General features: G+C 45.9%; 1 protein-coding gene across 4 annotated transcripts in view; it reads right to left on the bottom strand.

Annotated features, from left to right (window-relative positions):
- Positions 1-8188: 8188 nt before the first annotated feature.
- The window catches only part of ZNF217 (zinc finger protein 217), a 29616-nt gene continuing 18214 nt past the window's right edge, over positions 8189-19590 (bottom strand). For all 4 annotated transcript variants that reach the window (XM_066387461.1, XM_066387462.1, XM_066387459.1 and 1 more), the window contains exons 3-6: positions 17335-17451; positions 14470-16038; positions 12465-12596; positions 8189-10256 (exon numbers count right to left, since the gene is read on the bottom strand). In XM_066387461.1, coding sequence (XP_066243558.1) covers positions 12487-12596; positions 14470-16038; positions 17335-17451 — 1796 coding nt within the window. In that variant the 3' untranslated portion in view covers positions 8189-10256; positions 12465-12486. The remainder of the gene's footprint in view (positions 10257-12464; positions 12597-14469; positions 16039-17334; positions 17452-19590) is intronic.

Raw genomic sequence — 19590 nt, 5'->3', positions numbered from 1 at the left:
GTGTGACCAGCAGAGCAGACAGGCTCCACTGAACGAGGCACCACTCAAAGGTGGTTTTCCTCTCGTAGTTAAGTCCGGCAGAGTCTCCACTCTGGGTGGGGGTGCGGCCGTGGCTAGACAGCCCCATACAAAAAAAAACTGTCCTCCCCAAAGGCGGAGGGCCTCTTAGAAAACACTGCGAACTGGAAGTCCCGGTAGACGGAGCGGAGAGGCAGAGGCAGAGGCAGAGGCAGAGGAGGGAGAGGCGGGTGCTGGCCACCGGGCAGGCTCCACTAAGAGCAGGACTGGGGGCGGGCGGCCAGTGCAAAGACCCCTGTTTTCATCATCAATACTGTTTGATGGTTTTAACTGGCTACAAATATAATTCTGTTCACTTTTATTTCAATGACAATTTCAACGGTACTGAAAGGGCTATGACACGCACGGGGCAGTTTGTCAGTTTGGCTCAAATAAACTCGTGTTAACAAAAAAACAACAAAAAAAAGGAGGGGCTCTGACATAAGGCAACGCGATCATTGGTCAGTTAAGGCATCAGCTACAATCTTTCATTTGACTTTTTAAAAATGTTTCCTTTGGCCAAATGGCCTCTGGTTTCAGAGGGATACCCAGCTTGAAATTACAAGCAGCTGCGGTTTTTTTGTTTTGGGTTTGTTTTTGTGTTTTTTGTTTTTTTCAAGGGAAGGAAACCCAAAACCCAACCTCATTTGAAGCGGCAGAATTTAAGCCTCTTCTCAACAAAGGATTGCCCCAAGGTCCGTTTACCTGATGACGAGCGCCCCCGTGTGGCAGTGATGTTTATGCGCTTTTCAGTTCTCCCTGCCTGAAATCAGAGAATTTCTGATTTTGTGGAAATAACACTATTGCAAATGGGATACATACAACGGAACTCTATTTAACACATCTCTAATTCACAATTTTAGATTTGCCATACTTCAGATCTGCATACAAGAAGACCTCAATGTGGCAGCCGGGGTCTGGTCAAGTTGATGCTACATCTGAAAATCTTTCAGCTCCTCAGCCTCAGTTCTCGTTTGTATTGTAGATGAAAGGAAGCCATTTGAGGCCCAGCCAGTTAGCTCAGAATATCTTCCCCGTACACCAAGGCTGCGAGTTCAAACTCCGGTCAGGACACGTACAAGAATCAACCAATAAGCCTCATCTGTGGTGGTGCAGTGGCTAAAGCCTCGACCTGTGATGAGCTTGCCAGTTCGAAAGCCCCAGCTTCCTCTCCCCACCCTCCTTTCTCTCTCTTTTCTCTCTAATCAGTAAGTAAAATCTTTTTTAAAAAAATATGAATCAACCAATGAATGCATAAGTAAGTGGAACAACAGGTTGATGTTTTCCCCTCTCCCTTCCTCTCTCTAAAATCAATAAAAGTAAAATAACTTTGGAAAGGATGCCATCAAGCTAGCTGTGATCTCTGGTTTTGTTTTATACTAATCAGTGAAAAGCAATAAAAAGAGTCATTGGGCCCTGGCCGGTTGGCTCAGTGGTAGAGCGTCGGCCTGGTGTGCAGAAGTCCTGGGTTCAATTACCGGCCAGGGCACACAGGAGAAGCGCCCATCTGCTTCTCCACCCTCCCCCTCTCCTTCTTCTCTGTCTCTCTCTTCCCCTCCCACAGCCAAGGCTCCATTGGAGCAAAAATGGCCGGGGCGCTGGGGATGGCTCCTCGGCCTCTGCCCCAGGCGCTAGAGTGGCTCTGGTCGCAACAGAGCGACGCCCCCTGGTGGGCGTGCCGGGTGGATCCCGGTCGGGTGCATGCGGGAGTCTGTCTGTCTCTCCCCGTTTCCAGCTTCAGAAAAATACAGAAAAAAAAAAAAAAAGAGTCATTGGAGGATTCCAATTTGATACGCTAACTGGCTCACCTTCAAAATCCAACCAATTATAAGGAGGGAGACTTTAATACAAGTTCAATCAAAAGGTGTTAATGTGACATTGCCTTTCTGTACTTAAAAAAAAAAAATCTAAAATCAGAAATTTTTATAACATTTTATAACATGTAGCACACCCAAGGGAATATTTGATGTATTAAACTCTGTGTCTGAACAGAAGTTCGGGAAGTCTGTGATATGTCATGCTGTCGTTTTAATTCCCATTCGAGGTCGACTGTGAGTTTGAGCATCCATGTTCGTTTTCTTTAGGTTGCACAAGCCACAGGAAGCCAGATCCCTTTCCGGAAGTTCTCAGTGGAGTCACCTTAGACTAGGGGGTGGAGGAGAGAAGTGGAGAGACAGGACAAGCAGGAGGGTGCGGTCGAGAAAGAGGGAGAGATGACAGGCTCCATCTGCCCCACCTGCAGCGGGAGACTCCCTTCCCCCGGGACTCATTTCCTTTTCCATTAGGACTTGGCCCCTCTTTGCCAGGATAATAGATTTAAGCCGAGACCTAACACCCTCCCTGCAAGCCAGATTGCACGGGGGACGTCTGTCCGGTCCCTGGCTCTCTTAGAAGCCAGCAAAAGCAATAAAACAGGGTTTGGAGTATTACCAGAAATAAACACCAAAGTGAAAGTGATGTCAATTTGCGTCGTTTCAGCCACTCGGTGCAAGGACTAATCTGGGTAATGAATGTCAAGGCTAGCTCCTGAAAAGTTGAACTATGAAAACTTCAAATATGTCAATAAAACTGTATTAATAGTCTCATATTTTCTGCAGCATTGGCAGTAATACAAATGGTCTGTCTTTGAAATTTTGTCCCAAATAGTTGAATATCAAAGCTGGGGACCTGACCAGGTGATGGTACAGTGAGTCAAAAATCGACCTGGTCGCGGCAGAGCGATGCCCCGAGGGGCAGAGCATCGCCCCCTGGTGGGCAGAGCATCGCCCCTGGTGGGCGTGCCGGGTGGATCCCAGTCGGGCGCATGCGAGAGTCTGTCTGACTGTCTCTCCCCATTTCCAGCTTCAGAAAAATACAAAAAAAAAAAAAAAAAAATCGACCTGGGATGCTGAGGACCCAGGTTCCAAACCCAAAGTAACTGGCTTGAGCCCAAAGGTCGCTGGCTTGAGCAAGGTGTTACTGGCTACACTGGAGCCCACCACCCCTAGTCAAGGCACATATGAGAAGCAATCAATGAACAACTAAAGTGATGCAACTACTCTCTCTCTCTTAAAAAAAAAAAAAAAAAGCCTGACCAGGCAGTGGCGCAGTTGGACTGGGATGCCGAGGACCCAGGTAGTTGGACTGGGATGCCGAGGACCCAGGTTCGAGATCCCGAGGTCGCCAGCTTAAGCGCGGGCTCATCTGGTTTGAGCAAAGCTCACCAGCTTGCACCCAAGGTCGCTGGCTCGAGCAAGGGGCTAGTCGGTCTGCTGAAGACCCGCGGTCAAGGCACATATGAGAAAGCAATCAATGAACAACTAAGGTGTAGCAATGCGCAACGAAAAACTAATGATTGATGCTTCTCATCATTCCGTTCCTGTCTGTCTATCCCTCTCTCTGACTCTTTCTCTGTCTCTGGGGAAAGAAAAAAAAAAAAAAAAAAGGCAGGTGGGACAAGTAAATGTAGTTTGAAACAGCGCCGCCTTGTGGCAAAGTTTAACACTTCATTGTTAAAATGTCCATGGTCGCTGGTCAGTTAGTTTGTTCTATGGGAAAATAATCTTGAATTATTCAGTGTTCACTTATTGCCTGTCTTCAAGAATGCCCTCTTCAAAATAACGAGATTATTATGCTAGTTACCTTCTTCATGACCAGACAGGCTGGGTTCCAAATGTAATCAAATCTGCTTTGCTACTTCAGCTAAACTCACTGAAATAGTCACCTTTTAAAAACAACACTCATGTGTGAACTGTAGCCAGCTATTTCTCTATAGGTAAAAAGCACATAGTTCAACCCTTTAGCCAGCCATGGGCAGATTATTTCGTCTCTGTGGACCTCAGTTTCTCATCCATAAACTGGTGGGAATATGTTGGCCACCTTAAGATATTGTATGTAACTCTCACCTGGCCGGGCGGTGGCGCAATGGATAGAGCGTCGGACTGGGATGCAGAGGACCCAGGTTCGTGACCCAAGGTCGCCAGCTTGAGTGCGGACTCATCTGGTTTGAGCAAAAGCTCACCAGCTTGGACCCAAGGTTGCTGGCTCGTGCAAGGGGTTACTTGGTCTGCTGAAGGCCCACGGTCAAGGCACATATGAGAAAGCAATCAATAAACAACTAAGGTACCGCAGTGAAGAGTTGATGCTTCTCATCTCTCTCCCTTCCTGTCTGTCTGATCCTGTCTGTCCCTCTCTCTGTCACAAAAAAAAAAAAAGATACTGTATGTAAGTCCCTTGTGCTGTCTGTGGCACATAGTGTATATACCTTAACTTAAATACTTTATTCCTAAAAAATGCTGACCATCAGCTGAGCCTGTTGGAAAAATGGTGCTGATAGACTTGCTCAACACAGGGTTGCCACAAAAAAATTTTACATATTGTCAGAGACAGAGAGAGGGATAGACAGGAACGGAGATGAGAAGCATCAATCATTAGTTTTTCGTTGCAACACCTTAGTTGTTCACTGATTGCTTTCTCATATGTGCCTTGACCCCAGGCCTTCAGCAGACCAAGTAACCCCTTGCTTGAGCCAGCGACCTTGGGTCCAAGCTGGTGAGCCTTGCTCAAACCAGATGAGCCCTCACTCAAGCTGGTGACCTCGGGGTCTCAAACCTGGGTCCTCAGCATCCGAGTCCGACGCTCTGTCCACTGCGCCACCGCCTGGTCAGGCTCAATATGTAAAATTTTTAAATATATATTTTAAATGTGGATTATCCAAAAACATTTTTAATTTATTAATTTTAGAGACAGAAACATCTATCTGTTCCTGTATGTGTGCTGGTGGGGCCCAAACCCACAACCTTTGTTACCGGAACGACCCAGACAGGGCAAAAAAAAAAAAAAAAGCAGTAGTGTTAAAGGGCAACAAAGTGAGGCACAATCGCCTCTGCTTGCCCGTCAGGTTACCAGACTGCCCGCCAGCCGCCTCCACCACTCGGTCCTACCCGCACACCCAGGGAAAAACCAACCAGACCTTTGCTTCTTTGAGAACACCTGCCCACCAACACATCCTCTCTGTAAAACTCCTTCACTTGCTGTATGTGCAAGGAGTGATAAGCCAATACCTGTTGAGGGTGCATACCATTTATTGTTATGGATATATCCATATATGGAAATATATACGTAGAGCAATTTAGTAAATCTCAAAGGTAGGAGGTTACTCTGAGACCGTTCAAACTTCCTGTCATTCATGAACCGCTAAGCTAGAATAAACCCCCGATGTTCATCCGCCCATCCAGCCACCAGGGAGACTATCAGCTCCACCAGCAGAGGACCTGGAACATGCAAGGCAGATCCCAAAACCACACACGGTAAGAGTGAAAGTCTGGTGACTATGTGCTGAATAAATAAAATCAGACAGGTAGGCCACTGACTTTCACCTCCAAATGAGTTGTTTTCTTTTTCCCCTAAGTTGTTTTGACTTTTCAGAATAGTGTGCTTTCATTGCTAAAAAAAAAAAAGAGGGAATACAAAGCGACCGACATGTCTGCCCATCCTTTCACAAAGCCACTATGGAAGGATAAACCAAAAATCTAATTTTTAAAAATGGTTACTTGTGCCTGACCTGTGGTGGCGCAGTAGATAAATGCTGAGTTCGCCAGTTCGAAACCCTCGGCTTGCCTGGTCAAGGCACATATGGGAGTTGATGCTTTCAGCTCCTCCCCCCCCTTCTCTCTCTCTATCTCTTCTCTCTCTGTCTCTCCCTCTCCTCTCTAAAAATGAATAAATAAATAATAAAAATGGTTACTTGAGGCCCTGGCCGGTTGGCTCGGTGGAGCGTCGGCCTGGCGTGCATCAGTCCCGGGTTCGATTCCCGGCCAGGGCACACAGGAGAAGCACCCATCTGCTTCTCCACCCCTCCCCCTCTCCTTCCTCTCTGTCTCTCTCTTCCCCTCCCGCAGCCGAGGCTCCATTGGAGCAAACATGGCCCGGGCACTGGGGATGGCTCCTTGGCCTCTGCCCCAGGTGCTCGAGTGGCTCTGTTCGCAACAGAGGGACGCCCCGGAGGGGCAGAGCATCGCCCCTGGTGGGAGTGCCGGGTGGATCCCGGTCGGGCGCATGCGGGAGTCTGACTGTCTCTCCCCGTTTCCAGCTTCAGAAAAATACAAAATATTAAATAAATAAATTAATTAAATGGTTACTTGATAGAAGGGAGGGAGGGGACAGGATGAAGGGTGGAAAGTAGACAATTCTGAATATACCTGGTTTCATAGTTTTGACTGTGAAAGTATGTTTTACATGAACAAAATCATATTGAAAAGCAGGGGTGGAGGAGAGGCAGTGTATGAAGGTGTGGCACACCCACCAGGATACGCCAGACTCTGGTAAGGTACTGTGTTCCACAAGTGGAACTTCCTCAGCAGAGGCCAGTGACCCCCAGAAGATATCCAAGCACCAGCCTCCACCCCCCCCCCCAAGGCCCTGACTCACCTTCTAACAAGTTCCCAAACACAGAGCCAAGTTAAAGGGGCCCCACTGACCAAAGACAGGAGACTGAGCGGCAAAATGACACCTGCAATTGCTTAAAATGCATCACACCCGTGAGTTTGTAACAAAAAAATCCCAAAGTTCGTTCACCAGCCAATCGTGGCAGGTCTGGGCAGGAGCCAGCTTGTTATACCTAAGCCTGGTTAATCATAAGTGAGAACCAAGGTTGTGTCTTTAAGAAGTGTGTCAGGGTGACCAAATAATCACAGCAAGGTCTTCTTTCTAGGATTCCAACTGGTAAATGTGGAAAGAATGAGAGGGGTTTTTTTGTTTTTGTGTGTATGTTTTTGGTGAAAGGAGGGGAGACAGAGACAGACTCCCGCATGCACCCTGGCTGGGATCCTCCGGGCAAGCCCACTAGGGGGTGCTACTCTGCCCATCTGGGGCTCTTGCTCTGCTGCAACCAGAGCCATTTTTTTAGCGCCTGAGGCGGAGGCCATGGAGCCATCCCCAGTGCCCGGAGCCAACTTTGCTCTAACCAAACCATGGCTGCAGGAAAGAAAAAGAGAGCAGTGAAAGAGGGAGGGGTGGAGAAGCAGATGGGCGCTTCTCCTGTGTACCCTGACTGGGAATCGAACCAGGAACATTGACATGCTGGGCCGATGCTCTACTGCTGAGCCAACCAGCCAGGGCCTGAGAGAACTTTTAAGATTCATCTTTTTCAGCATTCCTAATGTTTATAACATTCCTCATGTTCATCAAGGGCTGCTAAAACCCAAGAGAAAGGTGACAAGGGAAACTCTTAGTGTGACATCTGAATCCACCCATCAAACTCAACATCATTACAGGCTGGAAGGCCAAAGGTCGTCGTGTCCAGTGGAGATGCCATAGAAATGCACAGCCCCCTCCTCCCCCAAACTGAGCTCCAATCTACTTTAAACCTCTAGATACAGCTTCCAGTTTACAGGCTATACAGAGGCTGGAGAAACAGGTTAGTGGACTCCAAAAACATGCCAGAAACCCACACAAGGACATGGTAACGTCTATAGCAGTGGTCCCCAACCCCCAGGCCGCAGACCGGTATCGGTCCACAGAGAAAGAATAAATAACTTACATTATTTCCGTTTTATTTACATTTAAGTCTGAACGATGTTTTATTTTTTTAAAAATGACCAGATTCCCTCTGTTACATACGTCTAAGACGCCCTCTTGACGCTTGTGTTGGTCATGTGATACATTTATTCGTCCTGCCCTAAAGGCTGGTCCGTGAAAATATTTTCTGACATTAAACCAGTCCGTGGCCCAAAAAAGGTTGGGGACCACTGGTCTATAGGACAAATGGCCCAGTTTTTTCAATAAACTGTCACGCAGCAAGAGGGTTAGATTAAAAGAGGCTTAAAAAACCTGTCACCTAAACTGAACAGTGTATCTTGTTTTGGGTCCTGACTGCAACCGACCGACTGAGCAGATGTTCTGAGACGACCGGGAAGTGCAGCCACGGTGATGGGAACGCTGTCCGTTCAGACACGTGTGTGCGTGAAAGGCCCGTCAGACACACGCTCACTGCTTCAGGGATGAAATTCAATCACAGCTGAGATCAGCTTTAGAGTACTGGGGAAGACAGGTGGGGAGTCGCAAAAAAGACACAACGCATTGCTGCCAAGAACAAGGGTAGTCATACTAACCTCGCCACTCTCGTGTGTGTTTATAAATTTTATACAAAGTTAAATGAAACAAAATCAGAAACCAGGAACGCAATAAAGACCAAAACCCAAGACTGCAAAACACCAAATCTATATTTACATCCACATATAATAACATAACTTTAAGCTGAAATATAAATAAAACAAGTAATGTCTACTGTTTGACAACTTATCAACAATTAAAATAAATCAGACTGGAATGAAATAAATACATAAACAAAAATCCAACAGATTGTACCTCCATTATATGTACTGCTGCTCAAAGGAAAAATACAAAACCAGTAGTATCCCAATAGTTAATACTGATGAACAAAATAATAACAATAACATTTTGGAATACAAGGGCTGTAGAAAAGAAAAAAAAACTGGTATTTTTATGCTGTCGGAAATGTGGTTAGAAAGGAGAAATACGAAAACCCGAATAATTTCAGCATAACACAAACCAACTTGTTTTCAAATAGATTTGGTGATTTTTTTTTTTAAACAGGTTTAAATTTCAGCCCTCTATTATGATGTATCCCTTTTAAGATTTACATTTATAGTCAGAGTAAGCTGTTTGTAACACTCATTGGAATAGGCAACGATCAAGTCAATCATCTTTGCAAATGTGTTAATCTTCAAAAATAGGCTATAAAAGTGCAAAACTATGAAAACAAAAATCTAGATTATGTACATATGGCTCAGCTTGTGAACAGGAAAATAGGGCTAATAGTGTACACTTTCCTGATACAAAGCACTTCATCACAAGGCTAGCGGACTGATCTCAAATCAGGGCTCCCTGTCACTCGGGAGTTAAGACGTTGCTTCATGTTGCATAATGAAACAAAAATCAGGAATCTTCTAGGACTTTACCTTTAGGACAAGAAACATTAACAGTGCAAATTTATTTTTGAAGGTTTCCTTAATAAAATGTTTTGTAGTTACTAAACCCAGGGACTGCTGAAGAAACTCAGCTATGGACTACAAATTAAGGGAATAAACATCTGAAACATCCAGTGAGCCAACTAGTGGCTACCCTCTCCCTAAAACTCAAACTGCGTGTGTACTGAGAAGACACTGCTGTTTCAAAACCAAAAGTGGGGGGCAACTGAGGTCTGGAAACCAGTCCCTCTCCCTGGTTACGAGAAGGCTCAACGCCCTTCTCGTCCAGAGCCAACATGCCTGATCATGCCCGCTGTGGACCCCAATGCAGAATCACAACTTCCAAATATAGATCTAAGATTTATCCCCAAACTTTCATTTCCTGGACAACTGCTACCAAAATCCGTATATCACGTGTATAATTTAGCATTCATATTTTTATATGCTAATTCAGGTGAATGCCCAAAAACCTGAATTTTCCAAAGAAAATGATTCATTTGATAGGAAAGGAAGGTAAGGAGCCCCACAGAGCACATGCTGTGCGCACGCGGCCACCGGCGATCCACAGAGGACAGCCGCTCTGCACATGCACAGCTGGGCTCCTGGGTGGACAGTGACATTGGCACTAAAAGGACACCAAATTTGGAGTGGCTGACCTCAATCTATGCAGCACATACTCCCAGAGCGTCAGTAGAGTACTTCCATTAACAATTGTTAAGACAACAGCAGATGATTTAACATAATACAAATCATCAAGAAATTGTTTAAAACGTACATTTTAAATGAAAGAGCACAAATAGCAGAATCTGCTCAAAGTGATGAGATACATGAAAAAATACACAGGGCATTTAAACAAGCAGGTACAACTAACATATTTACAACTTTACCTGAGGTGCAAGCATCATAGATTTTCTCCCCGTCCCCCATCCCATCCCAAATGATTCTGTTCAGCAGCGCTCAAGGATGCAAAAACCCCACTTATTTGGTCAATTCTAAAACAAAAAATATTATTCAGGGACAAAATAGAGATTCCCAGTCCCCATCTGTGTACAACCCAACTGTTCCAACGAGTTTTTATTGCTATTTGGTACCAGAGTGACCAGAACGACCTTGCAGCACTGTAGTGTTCCTTGTATGTACAGTACAATCACAGCTTATTTCAGTAGCTCTCACCACTCGCATTCTCAAAGGCTGAACAACTTCACAGGGAGTACACACATCCATCAAAACCTAAGGGAAACAAAGGGTTAAAAGTGATTAAGACAAAACTGAAGACTGGTTTTTAAAAACTGTACGTGTACTAAACATACAGAAGTACAGAGCTGCAGCCCTGCTGTGTGCTCCACGGGAGACTCAAGACCGATCACACTGCACCACTTAAATGGGAACAGATAACTAACTGGTCTAATGAAGATGACTTAACCAAGACTCAGAATTCAGATCAGTTACACTAAGTCTGCAAAGCCAATTGCCAAGAAGCTCTTATAATTTATACTTATGAAAGGAAACTGTATGGAGTTGTTAATAAAACAAAATGACAGGATAACCTCCATCTATGAGAAGGAAGGTGCATAAAATATTTGTAACATTATTTGTTCAACCAACACCTATCAAGTTACCAATGATATTCCCAGCACTGGGCTGGGCAGTGTGAACAAGGAAGCTCCCCTCAAGGTCCACTGGTCATGGAAGTCACACACAGGTGAGATGGGCGGAAATGGGTCTGAATCACACGTGCAAATGCTACACAAATGGGGAAGAAGCCCCTGACTCTCTGCATGTTTACAGAAATGATACGTAAGCTGGTTCTGAAGCATCAAGAGGCTGTTTGACCAGTTGGGTGCAGGAAGGATGTTCTGGGTAGTGGGAAATGCAAGCAGAGAGGCCAGCGGCAGATAACCAGGACCGCAGCCTTTGCCGTTACTGACTGGCTGTAATGCACAGTGCAGGTCACTGGCCAGTCATAATCTGCTCCTCCTGGTTCGTACATTGGTTTTCTGTTTCAAAGCAGAGTGGGTTTATCGCATTCCTGTGATGACACCACCTCACTCACCTAACTCATTCTCCTTACAGCATCCAAGTGGGAGAACACAGACCTGCACATGGCTGATGGGCCCCACGCGTGACCCCATGGAAACAGAAGAAACCCTCACCAAAGTATCTTTTCATGTAGACCTAGCAGCACTCAGTCAAGACGCTGCTCCAGGAATCTATGGTGCTGGCTTATCTGAGAACTAAATCTGTTCTTGAGCCCCAATTTTTTCATTCAAATTACTGTTAAGCGAGTCCTAGTATAATCTTAAGTCCTCGTATACATCAGACCCTCGCACAAACATGGAATAAATATATGTGTGCAACTCTGAGAATACTACTTGTGTCTTTTGGGGTTACTCTCTAGTTAGATACATCTGCCATGTGAATCAAAAAGTCAAAATAAATTAAACCTTCTACTTGGTCCTGTCCTGATCCCCTCCCCAAGTAGGTAAGGATTTACAAAGGCTTTGAACAACCTCTTCTTCTTTTTATTTTTCTGAAGCTGGAAATGGGGAGAGACAGTCAGACAGACTGCCGCATGAGCCCGACCGGGATCCACCCAGCACGCCCACCAGGGGCGATGCTCTGCCCCTCCGGGGCGTCGCTCTGATGCGACCAAAGCCACTCCAGCGCCTGGGGCAGAGGCCAAGGAGCCATCCCCAGCGCCCGGGCCATCCTTGCTCCAATGGAGCCTCGCTGCGGGAGAGGAAAAGAGAGACAGAGAGGAAGGAGAGGGGGAGGGGTGGAGAAGCAGATGGGCGCTTCTCCTGTGTGCCCTGGCCTGGAATTGAACCCGGGACTTCCGCACGCCAGGCCGACGCTCTACCACTGAGCCAACCGGCCAGGGCTAAACAACCTCTTCTTAATGGAGGGCTGGGCACAGGCTTGGGGCCGGGCAGGCCTAGGACAAAAACCAGGCAGAGTGGGATGCTGGCAAGTTACATAATCTGAGTCTTGGCCTCTTCATCTGTGATGGTGTGTGAAACACATCCTAACATGGGGGTCAGAAACCTTTTTCTGTAAGGAGCAGACAAGATAACCTATTTCCAGCTTCCCAGGCCCTGGCGGTCCCTGTCACAACTACCCAATTCTGCAGCCACAGACAACAGGTCATGGCCAGGTGCCAATAAAACTCACTAAAACAAGCAGAGAACACAATTTGCTAATGCCTGACCTACCGCCCCCTGCTGCAAGAAGGCTGAAATGAGGCCGTGTTTATAAAACATTTGATACCTAGCACAAATCAATGCTTACTTTCAGTTGCTATCTTACAGTTTCTGTGCTAAGCACTCTTAAGTTTTAAAAACACCTAAAAAATCAAAATTAAAAGCAACTTTGTTATATTGGATAAACTAAATGGCTATTTTCAATTAAATAAAATCAATACATTCTATATATACTCACCTTTCTTCCACAAAATAGAAAATCAAGTCTTTTTGTCATTTGGTCGATAATGTGCAGTCCCAATAAAAGTCTCATAGTTTCTCTTTTGTAGCATGCTGCTAGATAAGTGTTGATACGACACGGGCCTTTTTCCTGATCGGAAAAAAAAAGTATAAAAGGGTATTTAGAATTCAGTTCATCCAATTAGGTAAGCTGTGGGCAGATTGTTGAAGGTCAATTCACAAAATCCCTAACTCTTGATAACGTGGTCAGAGCCACCGGCCACGCACACGCTGTCAGGTTACAGCTGCAGGGTTCCCAAGTGCCATGAACACTTCTGTTACCACAGAATTTTGAGTCACTAAAGCTAAAATTAGCTAAGTACTGAGTTGCCACAGATTGAAAAAGCCAAAAGAAAAAGGCTGCATATATACTTTAAATCTATATCCATCATAAACCAAAACTGTGGGAGGACAAAAAAAACACTAAAAAAATACTTTACTGTCAATGTGGTCTTTTCTCGTTAAGTACAAAGTTTTTGACTCATGTCCATTTTAAGTGCTGAGTGGGAGCAATGGACACTTTTAATCAAAAGGCAACAAAAATTAATATTTCATCATAATTTTTAAGTCACTGGAATGATAAAAGCAATTTTTTTTTTTTTGTATTTTTCTGAAGCTGGAAACGGGGAGAGACAGTCAGACAGACTCCCGCATGCGCCCAACTGGGATCCACCCGGCACGCCCACCAGGGGCGACGCTCTGCCCACCAGGGGGCGATGCTCTGCCCATCCTGGGCGTCGCTCTGTTGCGACCAGAGCCACTCTAGCACCTGGGGCAGAGGCCAAGGAGCCATCCCCAGTGCCCGGGCCATCTTTGCTCCAATGGAGCCTCGGCTGCGGGAGGGGAAGAGAGAGACAGAGAGGAAGGAAAGGGGGAGGGGTGGAGAAGCAGATGGGCGCTTCTCCTGTGTGCCCTGGTCGGGAATCGAACCCGGGACTTCTGCACACCAGGCCGACGCTCTACCACTGAGCCAACTGGCCAGGGCAAAAGCAATTTTTTTTAATTCGCTACCTCTACCAAGTCAATGAGCCTCAAGCTCTCCTTGATGGAGTGTTGTCACCACACAAAATCTGTTAACTTGAAATTAATACAAACTGAGAGGTTTAAAATGGGTCTGTCTCTGAGGCAGCACAAACCAGCAGGGCTCACCCCAGAGGGAGGTGCAGTGTGTAGTCCAGTCGGCCGAGTGGGACTGGCCCCCAGGACTCACTGAGCACGAACGAGCACATGCCACACACCTCTATGAAATGCTGCCGCCAGTTTTACAAACATTTCCACAGGGACAGCTCTAGAGTCTATACAAGGTGACAACTGACATCCATGGGGAAGTAGTAGTCTTAGTATTTCACGAGGACTAAAGAGGCAATGTAATTCTAGAAGTCCTGACATCAAAACTGCTCAAAAGATGGTTTAACCTACAGTCCATACAGGGTCTGCTCCTGACAGGTTGAGATCTTCATGGGGTATTCACTGCCAGGCCCTGTATCCCCTTCGTGGGGGCATCTGAGGGCTCCAGGAAGATCAAGGTTCCCTAAGATGTGCTTTCTGCTCTACAGAAGCTGACGGCCCAGGAGGGCTGGTAAGATGTGGGCACAATACCGCAATCTCAAATCCCAGGGTGGGCTGGGAGCAAGACCTGGGCACACCACAAGTGTACCAAGGAGATGACACCAGGTTGGCAGGAGGTACATGGGCCTAAAAGACACCTGAGAGTTCAAGAGCAAGGAGGGGGGTCAGACAGTGGCTCTCAACCATCTTTTTTATCACCCCCACAAGGGAGAAAAATTAAATTAGCAAGAGAAATTCACTCAGAAATAAGACTGCACCTTGGAGGGCTGAGCTTTGTGGACCTAACCTGAGAATGTCCCACTGTCCAATCCCTACCACTTTGTGACCCCTTGCCACCCTCACCCACACAAGCCCCGACACCCGGGCTCAGGCGGCATGCAAGGGTTGGGCAGTACCTTCCAGTGCAGCGCTGGCAGGGCCCGCAGGGCCGCACGTGTAGAGTGGCCCGGGCCCGCCATAGGGCTTGTGCACTGTCAGCACATTGGCAGAGTCAATCTCGCCAGAAGCCAGGAACCGCGGCTTGGGGGGCAGTACTGCTGGTGGTGGGCAAGCGTATTCCTGGGGCAGCAGCGACGTGATTCCGCGGACCTGGTACTTGGGCAGGTCAAGGCCCCTTCTGTAGTGAGGCCCAGGCTGCTCTGCGTCCAGAGCCACTGGCCCGGCTTTCGGACGTTTGGGAAGTGGCTCTCCAAGCTCCGGGCCAGTGCCCGCACTCCGGCCACAGAAATAGTCTCTCCCCGGGGGCACCCATGGGCCATCATGCTTGGCAGGGAAGTCGGCCGAGCCGTTAACGGCGCCACTGCCCAGTGCGGGCTGGGACACAGTGACCCCTGGAGCTTTGAGTTTTGTCTCCAGCCTCTTCGTTTTCTCAGCGGCAACAGAAACTCCACTTTTAGAAAACATCTCCGATGGCGGCTGCCTGGCCACCGGAGCCCCCTGTGCCCCAACGCTGGGCTGTGGCCTGTGCGACTTCAGGTTACTGGGGGCTAAAGTGCTAGAGTCCGTTCCTGAGGTCAGAGGGGCTTTGCCTGGCCCTGGGGGGCCTGGCTTCCCCTTTTCCGATGGCAGGGTCTTGGACTGGGCTGGGAAGGCAGGCTTGGGCTTGGTCTTGGGGAAACTGGACAAGGGAGGCACATCTTTTCCCAGTAAAGCTGGAGGGCAGCCAGTGCGTCTGCTTCTAAGCCAAGACTTGTTCCTACAGTTTTTGTGAATGTCAGGATTGTACTTATGCTCCAGTCTCTGGTGCATCATTAAAACTTCTGGATAAAAAGTCTTGAAGGTACAAAATGGGCAAGTAATACTTGGAATTAAACTCTTGCTCAAAGAAATGGCAGGGCAACTGTGATGAGCCCTGAGGGATAAGTCTAAAGGTTTTTCTTGACAGTCCATGACTGGCCTGACTCTACCGTCGGCTGCCACCTCTGCCTTCTTCTCTTTGTGGCTGACATTGGCGTTTCGGGCATTACGGGTGTTACGGACCGCAGCGGCATCTGGGTGAGAATGAGCAACATCCCCATCCGTTCTGCAGATGAGGTTACTGGCCTGAGGTTCAACAGCTGGTCTCTTTTTTAACGGGTCCAAATAAACAGGGGCAGGGATTTTGCTTGTTTTATCAGCACTGTCTTCGGTTGCATTTTTATTGAAATCCTGAGTATCTCTGTGTGCTGGCGACAGGACAGCACTGCCCAGAACATTCTGGAAGGCAGGGACCATCCCTTTAAGTTGCTTGGCAGGTGGGCTGCCTTTAACATCTTTGGCACCATCGAAAAATCTTTTCAAATTTTTGGTTTGCGCACTGTCAGCAGTGAGTAGTGCATCTTCGGACTCCTGGTGTTTCCCATCGCTCTTGACCTCAGCGGCACCGTCAACTTGCTTATCTTTGTGATGTCTCTCCAAGTGATACCGCAGAGAGGTCTTCTGGGCTGCAGCGTAGTCACAAAATTCACATTTGTATGGTTTTTCACCTAAAACGAAAAATGCCGCTGTTATTACAGAGTTTGTGAAAAGAATCAAGAGGCCCTGGCCATTTGGCTCAGTGGTAGAACATCAGCCCAGTGTGTATATGTCCCAGGTTTGATTCCTGGTCAGGGCACACAGGAGAAGCGCCCATCTGCTTTTTCACCCTTCCCCCTCTCCTTCCTCTCTGTCTCTCTCTTCCCCACCCACAGCCAAGGCTCCATTGGAGCAAAGTTTGCCCGGGTGCTGAGGATGGCTCCATGGCCTCCACCTCAGGCGCCAGAATGGCTCCAGTTACAACGAAGCAACAGCCCAGATGGGCAGAGCATCACCCCCTGGTGGGCATGCCGGATAGATCCCGGTCAGGCACATGCAGGAGTCTGTCTCTACCTCCTGCTTCTCACTTCAGAAAAATACAAGGGAAAAAAAAGAATCATAAGAGATCTTTGGAAACTGGAAGAAGTTAAGAGGAAATACAGGGGTCTGTCCTTTCCCCTCTACTAATCCTCACATCCAGGACTCCACGAAGTGTCTGCTTTATCAGCTTCCTATTCTGAATATTTAATATTTAAACATGTGTATACATGTCTTTACCTTAAAAAAAAAGCAACACTTTAAACTTTAATTTTCTCATAATAGCCATATGGAAGTAAATATTACCATCCCACTTTCTCAGCTCAGAAAATGGGGGCTCAAAAAGGTTAAATAACTTGCCCAAGCCTGCACAGCGAGTAAGAAGAAGAGATAAAATTCAAGTGCATGCAGGCTCCTAAACTACTGTTACAGCTGTTTCTAGAATATAAAGACTACGAAATATATTCTCATTTCATTCTACACCATAAAAATACAAATAAGCAGTGGCAGACATTAAAGAGGTTTCAAAATAAGAAGATATGATAATCAGAAACTAAACAGGATATTAACTTCAAAACAGGAACAATAGTTTGCTACAATCACACTAAAAAAATTAAAATTACAGCTATAATTCACACACTACACATTTATTCTTAAGCTCTTTTGAGGACCCACCAGATTATTGGAACAATTAAAAAAAAATGATCAGACACAGAACACTGTATCTTAATTCTTTTGACTAATACATCCTTTAAAAATATCTAAGAAGCCCTGGCCGGACAGTGTGGTTGGTTACAGCATCATCCGGATACACAAAGGTTGTCGGTTCAGTCCCCAGTCAGGGCACACACAGGAAGACACTGCTGTCTGTCTGTCTGTCTTCTCTCTCTCTCTCTCTCTCTCTCTCTCTGAAATCAATTAAGTTTTTTTAATCTTAATAAATTCCTTACCTGTATGCGTTCTGAGATGAATATTGAGGTAATAATTTGAACGGAAAAACTTTCCACAATAACTACATTCTCTTGAGGATGTAAGATGCTTTATTTTGCCTCCATCATCATTTTTATCTTAAAGCAGAAACAAAAATATGTAAGAAGACAGCTCAAGTACATGAATAAGGCAAGTTGACTGCAATGTTCTTAATAGAAAGTTTTGGAAAGCATAAAATAACCTTTATATTAGTGTTGGGGTAAACCAAAAAGCCTAAAAACACACCAAATGTTGTTTGTCTCAAGTTTTATAACACGACCGTGCTTTTTTGTTCTTTGGGGGGTGCTGTTCAAGACTGAGCTCTCCATGTGGTAGTAACAGGAAAGGTCGACAGACAGAAGCATGGACACTTTCTTTTTCTAAGCATGGCTGGGCAGAGTAGGACCTGGCCAGCTGGAGCCGGACCTACACCAACGGCTGGAATAACCAGCTTCTTGAGAGTAAGTCATTTAGAAAACAGAGCCAATATAAATCGCCACCTTTCCCAACCACTTGGGAAAAATAAGTTTTTTATCTTAAGGTTGGGCAAGTTACCACTAGAGGGTAGCAAGCACAACTTAATCTTCACAGAAAATAAAGGCCTGCCACAGGCCAACACCTAGGGAAGTCTGTCAAAATTTAGCAACATTTTGGAAAGCACATTGCATTGTCCACAGCATTCACATGGCCGCAGCATATCTGTTAATCAAACTGTGTCCTCATATTACAATGCTTTCAAACTTTAAACTTCCATCTCAACAGGATGTTTGGGACAGTGTATGTTACATGCCACAGAGTAAAGACCCGCTGGGGACACTAATTGGTGTTTGTGATAGTTACATGTCACATAACACCAGCCCTCCAAAAGACATTAGATATGCTACGGTTAAAATACCCACTTCCTCCCAAAATAAGTAAGTTTTAGATAAACTTCCTCTTACTGTAGCTCATCTTATGTACATTACAATATGACATGTTGGGACATCTCTTAAAATGTAGCATAACTAAACTGGTCACCTTGCTTTGAAAAACTTAACTTCTAACAAAAAGGCCCCTGGCTCCTTCCACATTTCATTCTAAATTATTTATGGCTCACTGATTTTAAAAAGCATCTTTTTGGCCCTGGTCGGTTGGATGTTGGTAGAGCATTGGCCCGGCATGTGGATGTCCCAAGTTCGATTCCTGGTCAGTGCACACAGGAGAAGCGCCCATCTGCTTCTCCACCCCTCCCCCTCTCCTCTCTCTCTCTCTCTCTAGTTTCCCCTCCCTCAGCCAAGGCTCCATTGCAGCAAAGTTGGCCCAGATGCTGAGGATGGCTCCATGGCCTCCGCCTCAGGCACAAGAATGGCTCCGATTGCAATGGAGCAATGCCCCAGATGGGCAGAGCATCACCCCCTAGTGGGCATGCCGGATGGATCCCAGTCAGGTGCATGCGGGGAGTCTGTCTCTCTGCCTCCCTGCTTCTCACTTCAGAAAAATACAAAATATAAATAAATACAAAGCAGCTTATAAGCAACCCCTTGGTGAGCCTCCAGGTACTATAAAGACAGGAATGTACAATCTGTCACCCCTAAATCCCCAAGGAGAACGTATCCACCTCTATACCTCTAAACACCTCCAAACATTCTACAATGGCTGAGACAGCCCTTGATCTAAAAAGGTGCCGTGAAGACTTAAAAAAATAAACCATCACATAAGCAACTATTATTAAACCCACTTATAAAAGGTAAAAAAAGAGAAAAAGAGTTTAATGAATTATTTAACTTTGCTTTTTGATCTTAAAAGTAAATCTAAAGAAAGCCAGGTTAATAGTAAATTATAATAAGAGAAATTGAGACCAGAAGACTTCCAAATACAGGGTGTGACAAAAGTAGGTTTGCAGTTGTTCATATGAAAAATACATAATTTAATAAGTAATAATACAAAAATAAACTGTTCGCATCCTCACAACTGCAAACTTCCTTTTGCCCCCACCCCGTATAAACCTGGGAAAAACAATTCCCTATATACAGAAAGCCCAGCTTTCCTTCTACAATCATACCCACTAGCTGAGTTTGTAGCTGGGCTTGTACCTTATTTGCAATTTCCTACTTCCAACTATGTGTCAGGATTTATGGTCTGTTGCATCACAACTAAAAAGTTATGAAATGCCTTTGTTTTAACAGAAAGGACATGAAATGTCCACACATACCTGGTGTCTGCTCTTTCTAGCATTACCTTTGATTTTACAGTGCTGT

Source organism: Saccopteryx leptura, chromosome 5 (assembly GCF_036850995.1).
Source record: "Saccopteryx leptura isolate mSacLep1 chromosome 5, mSacLep1_pri_phased_curated, whole genome shotgun sequence".
Lineage (NCBI taxonomy): Eukaryota > Metazoa > Chordata > Mammalia > Chiroptera > Emballonuridae > Saccopteryx > Saccopteryx leptura.
Note: the sequence above shows the minus strand (reverse complement) of the source record. Positions and strands in the feature narration are given on the sequence as shown.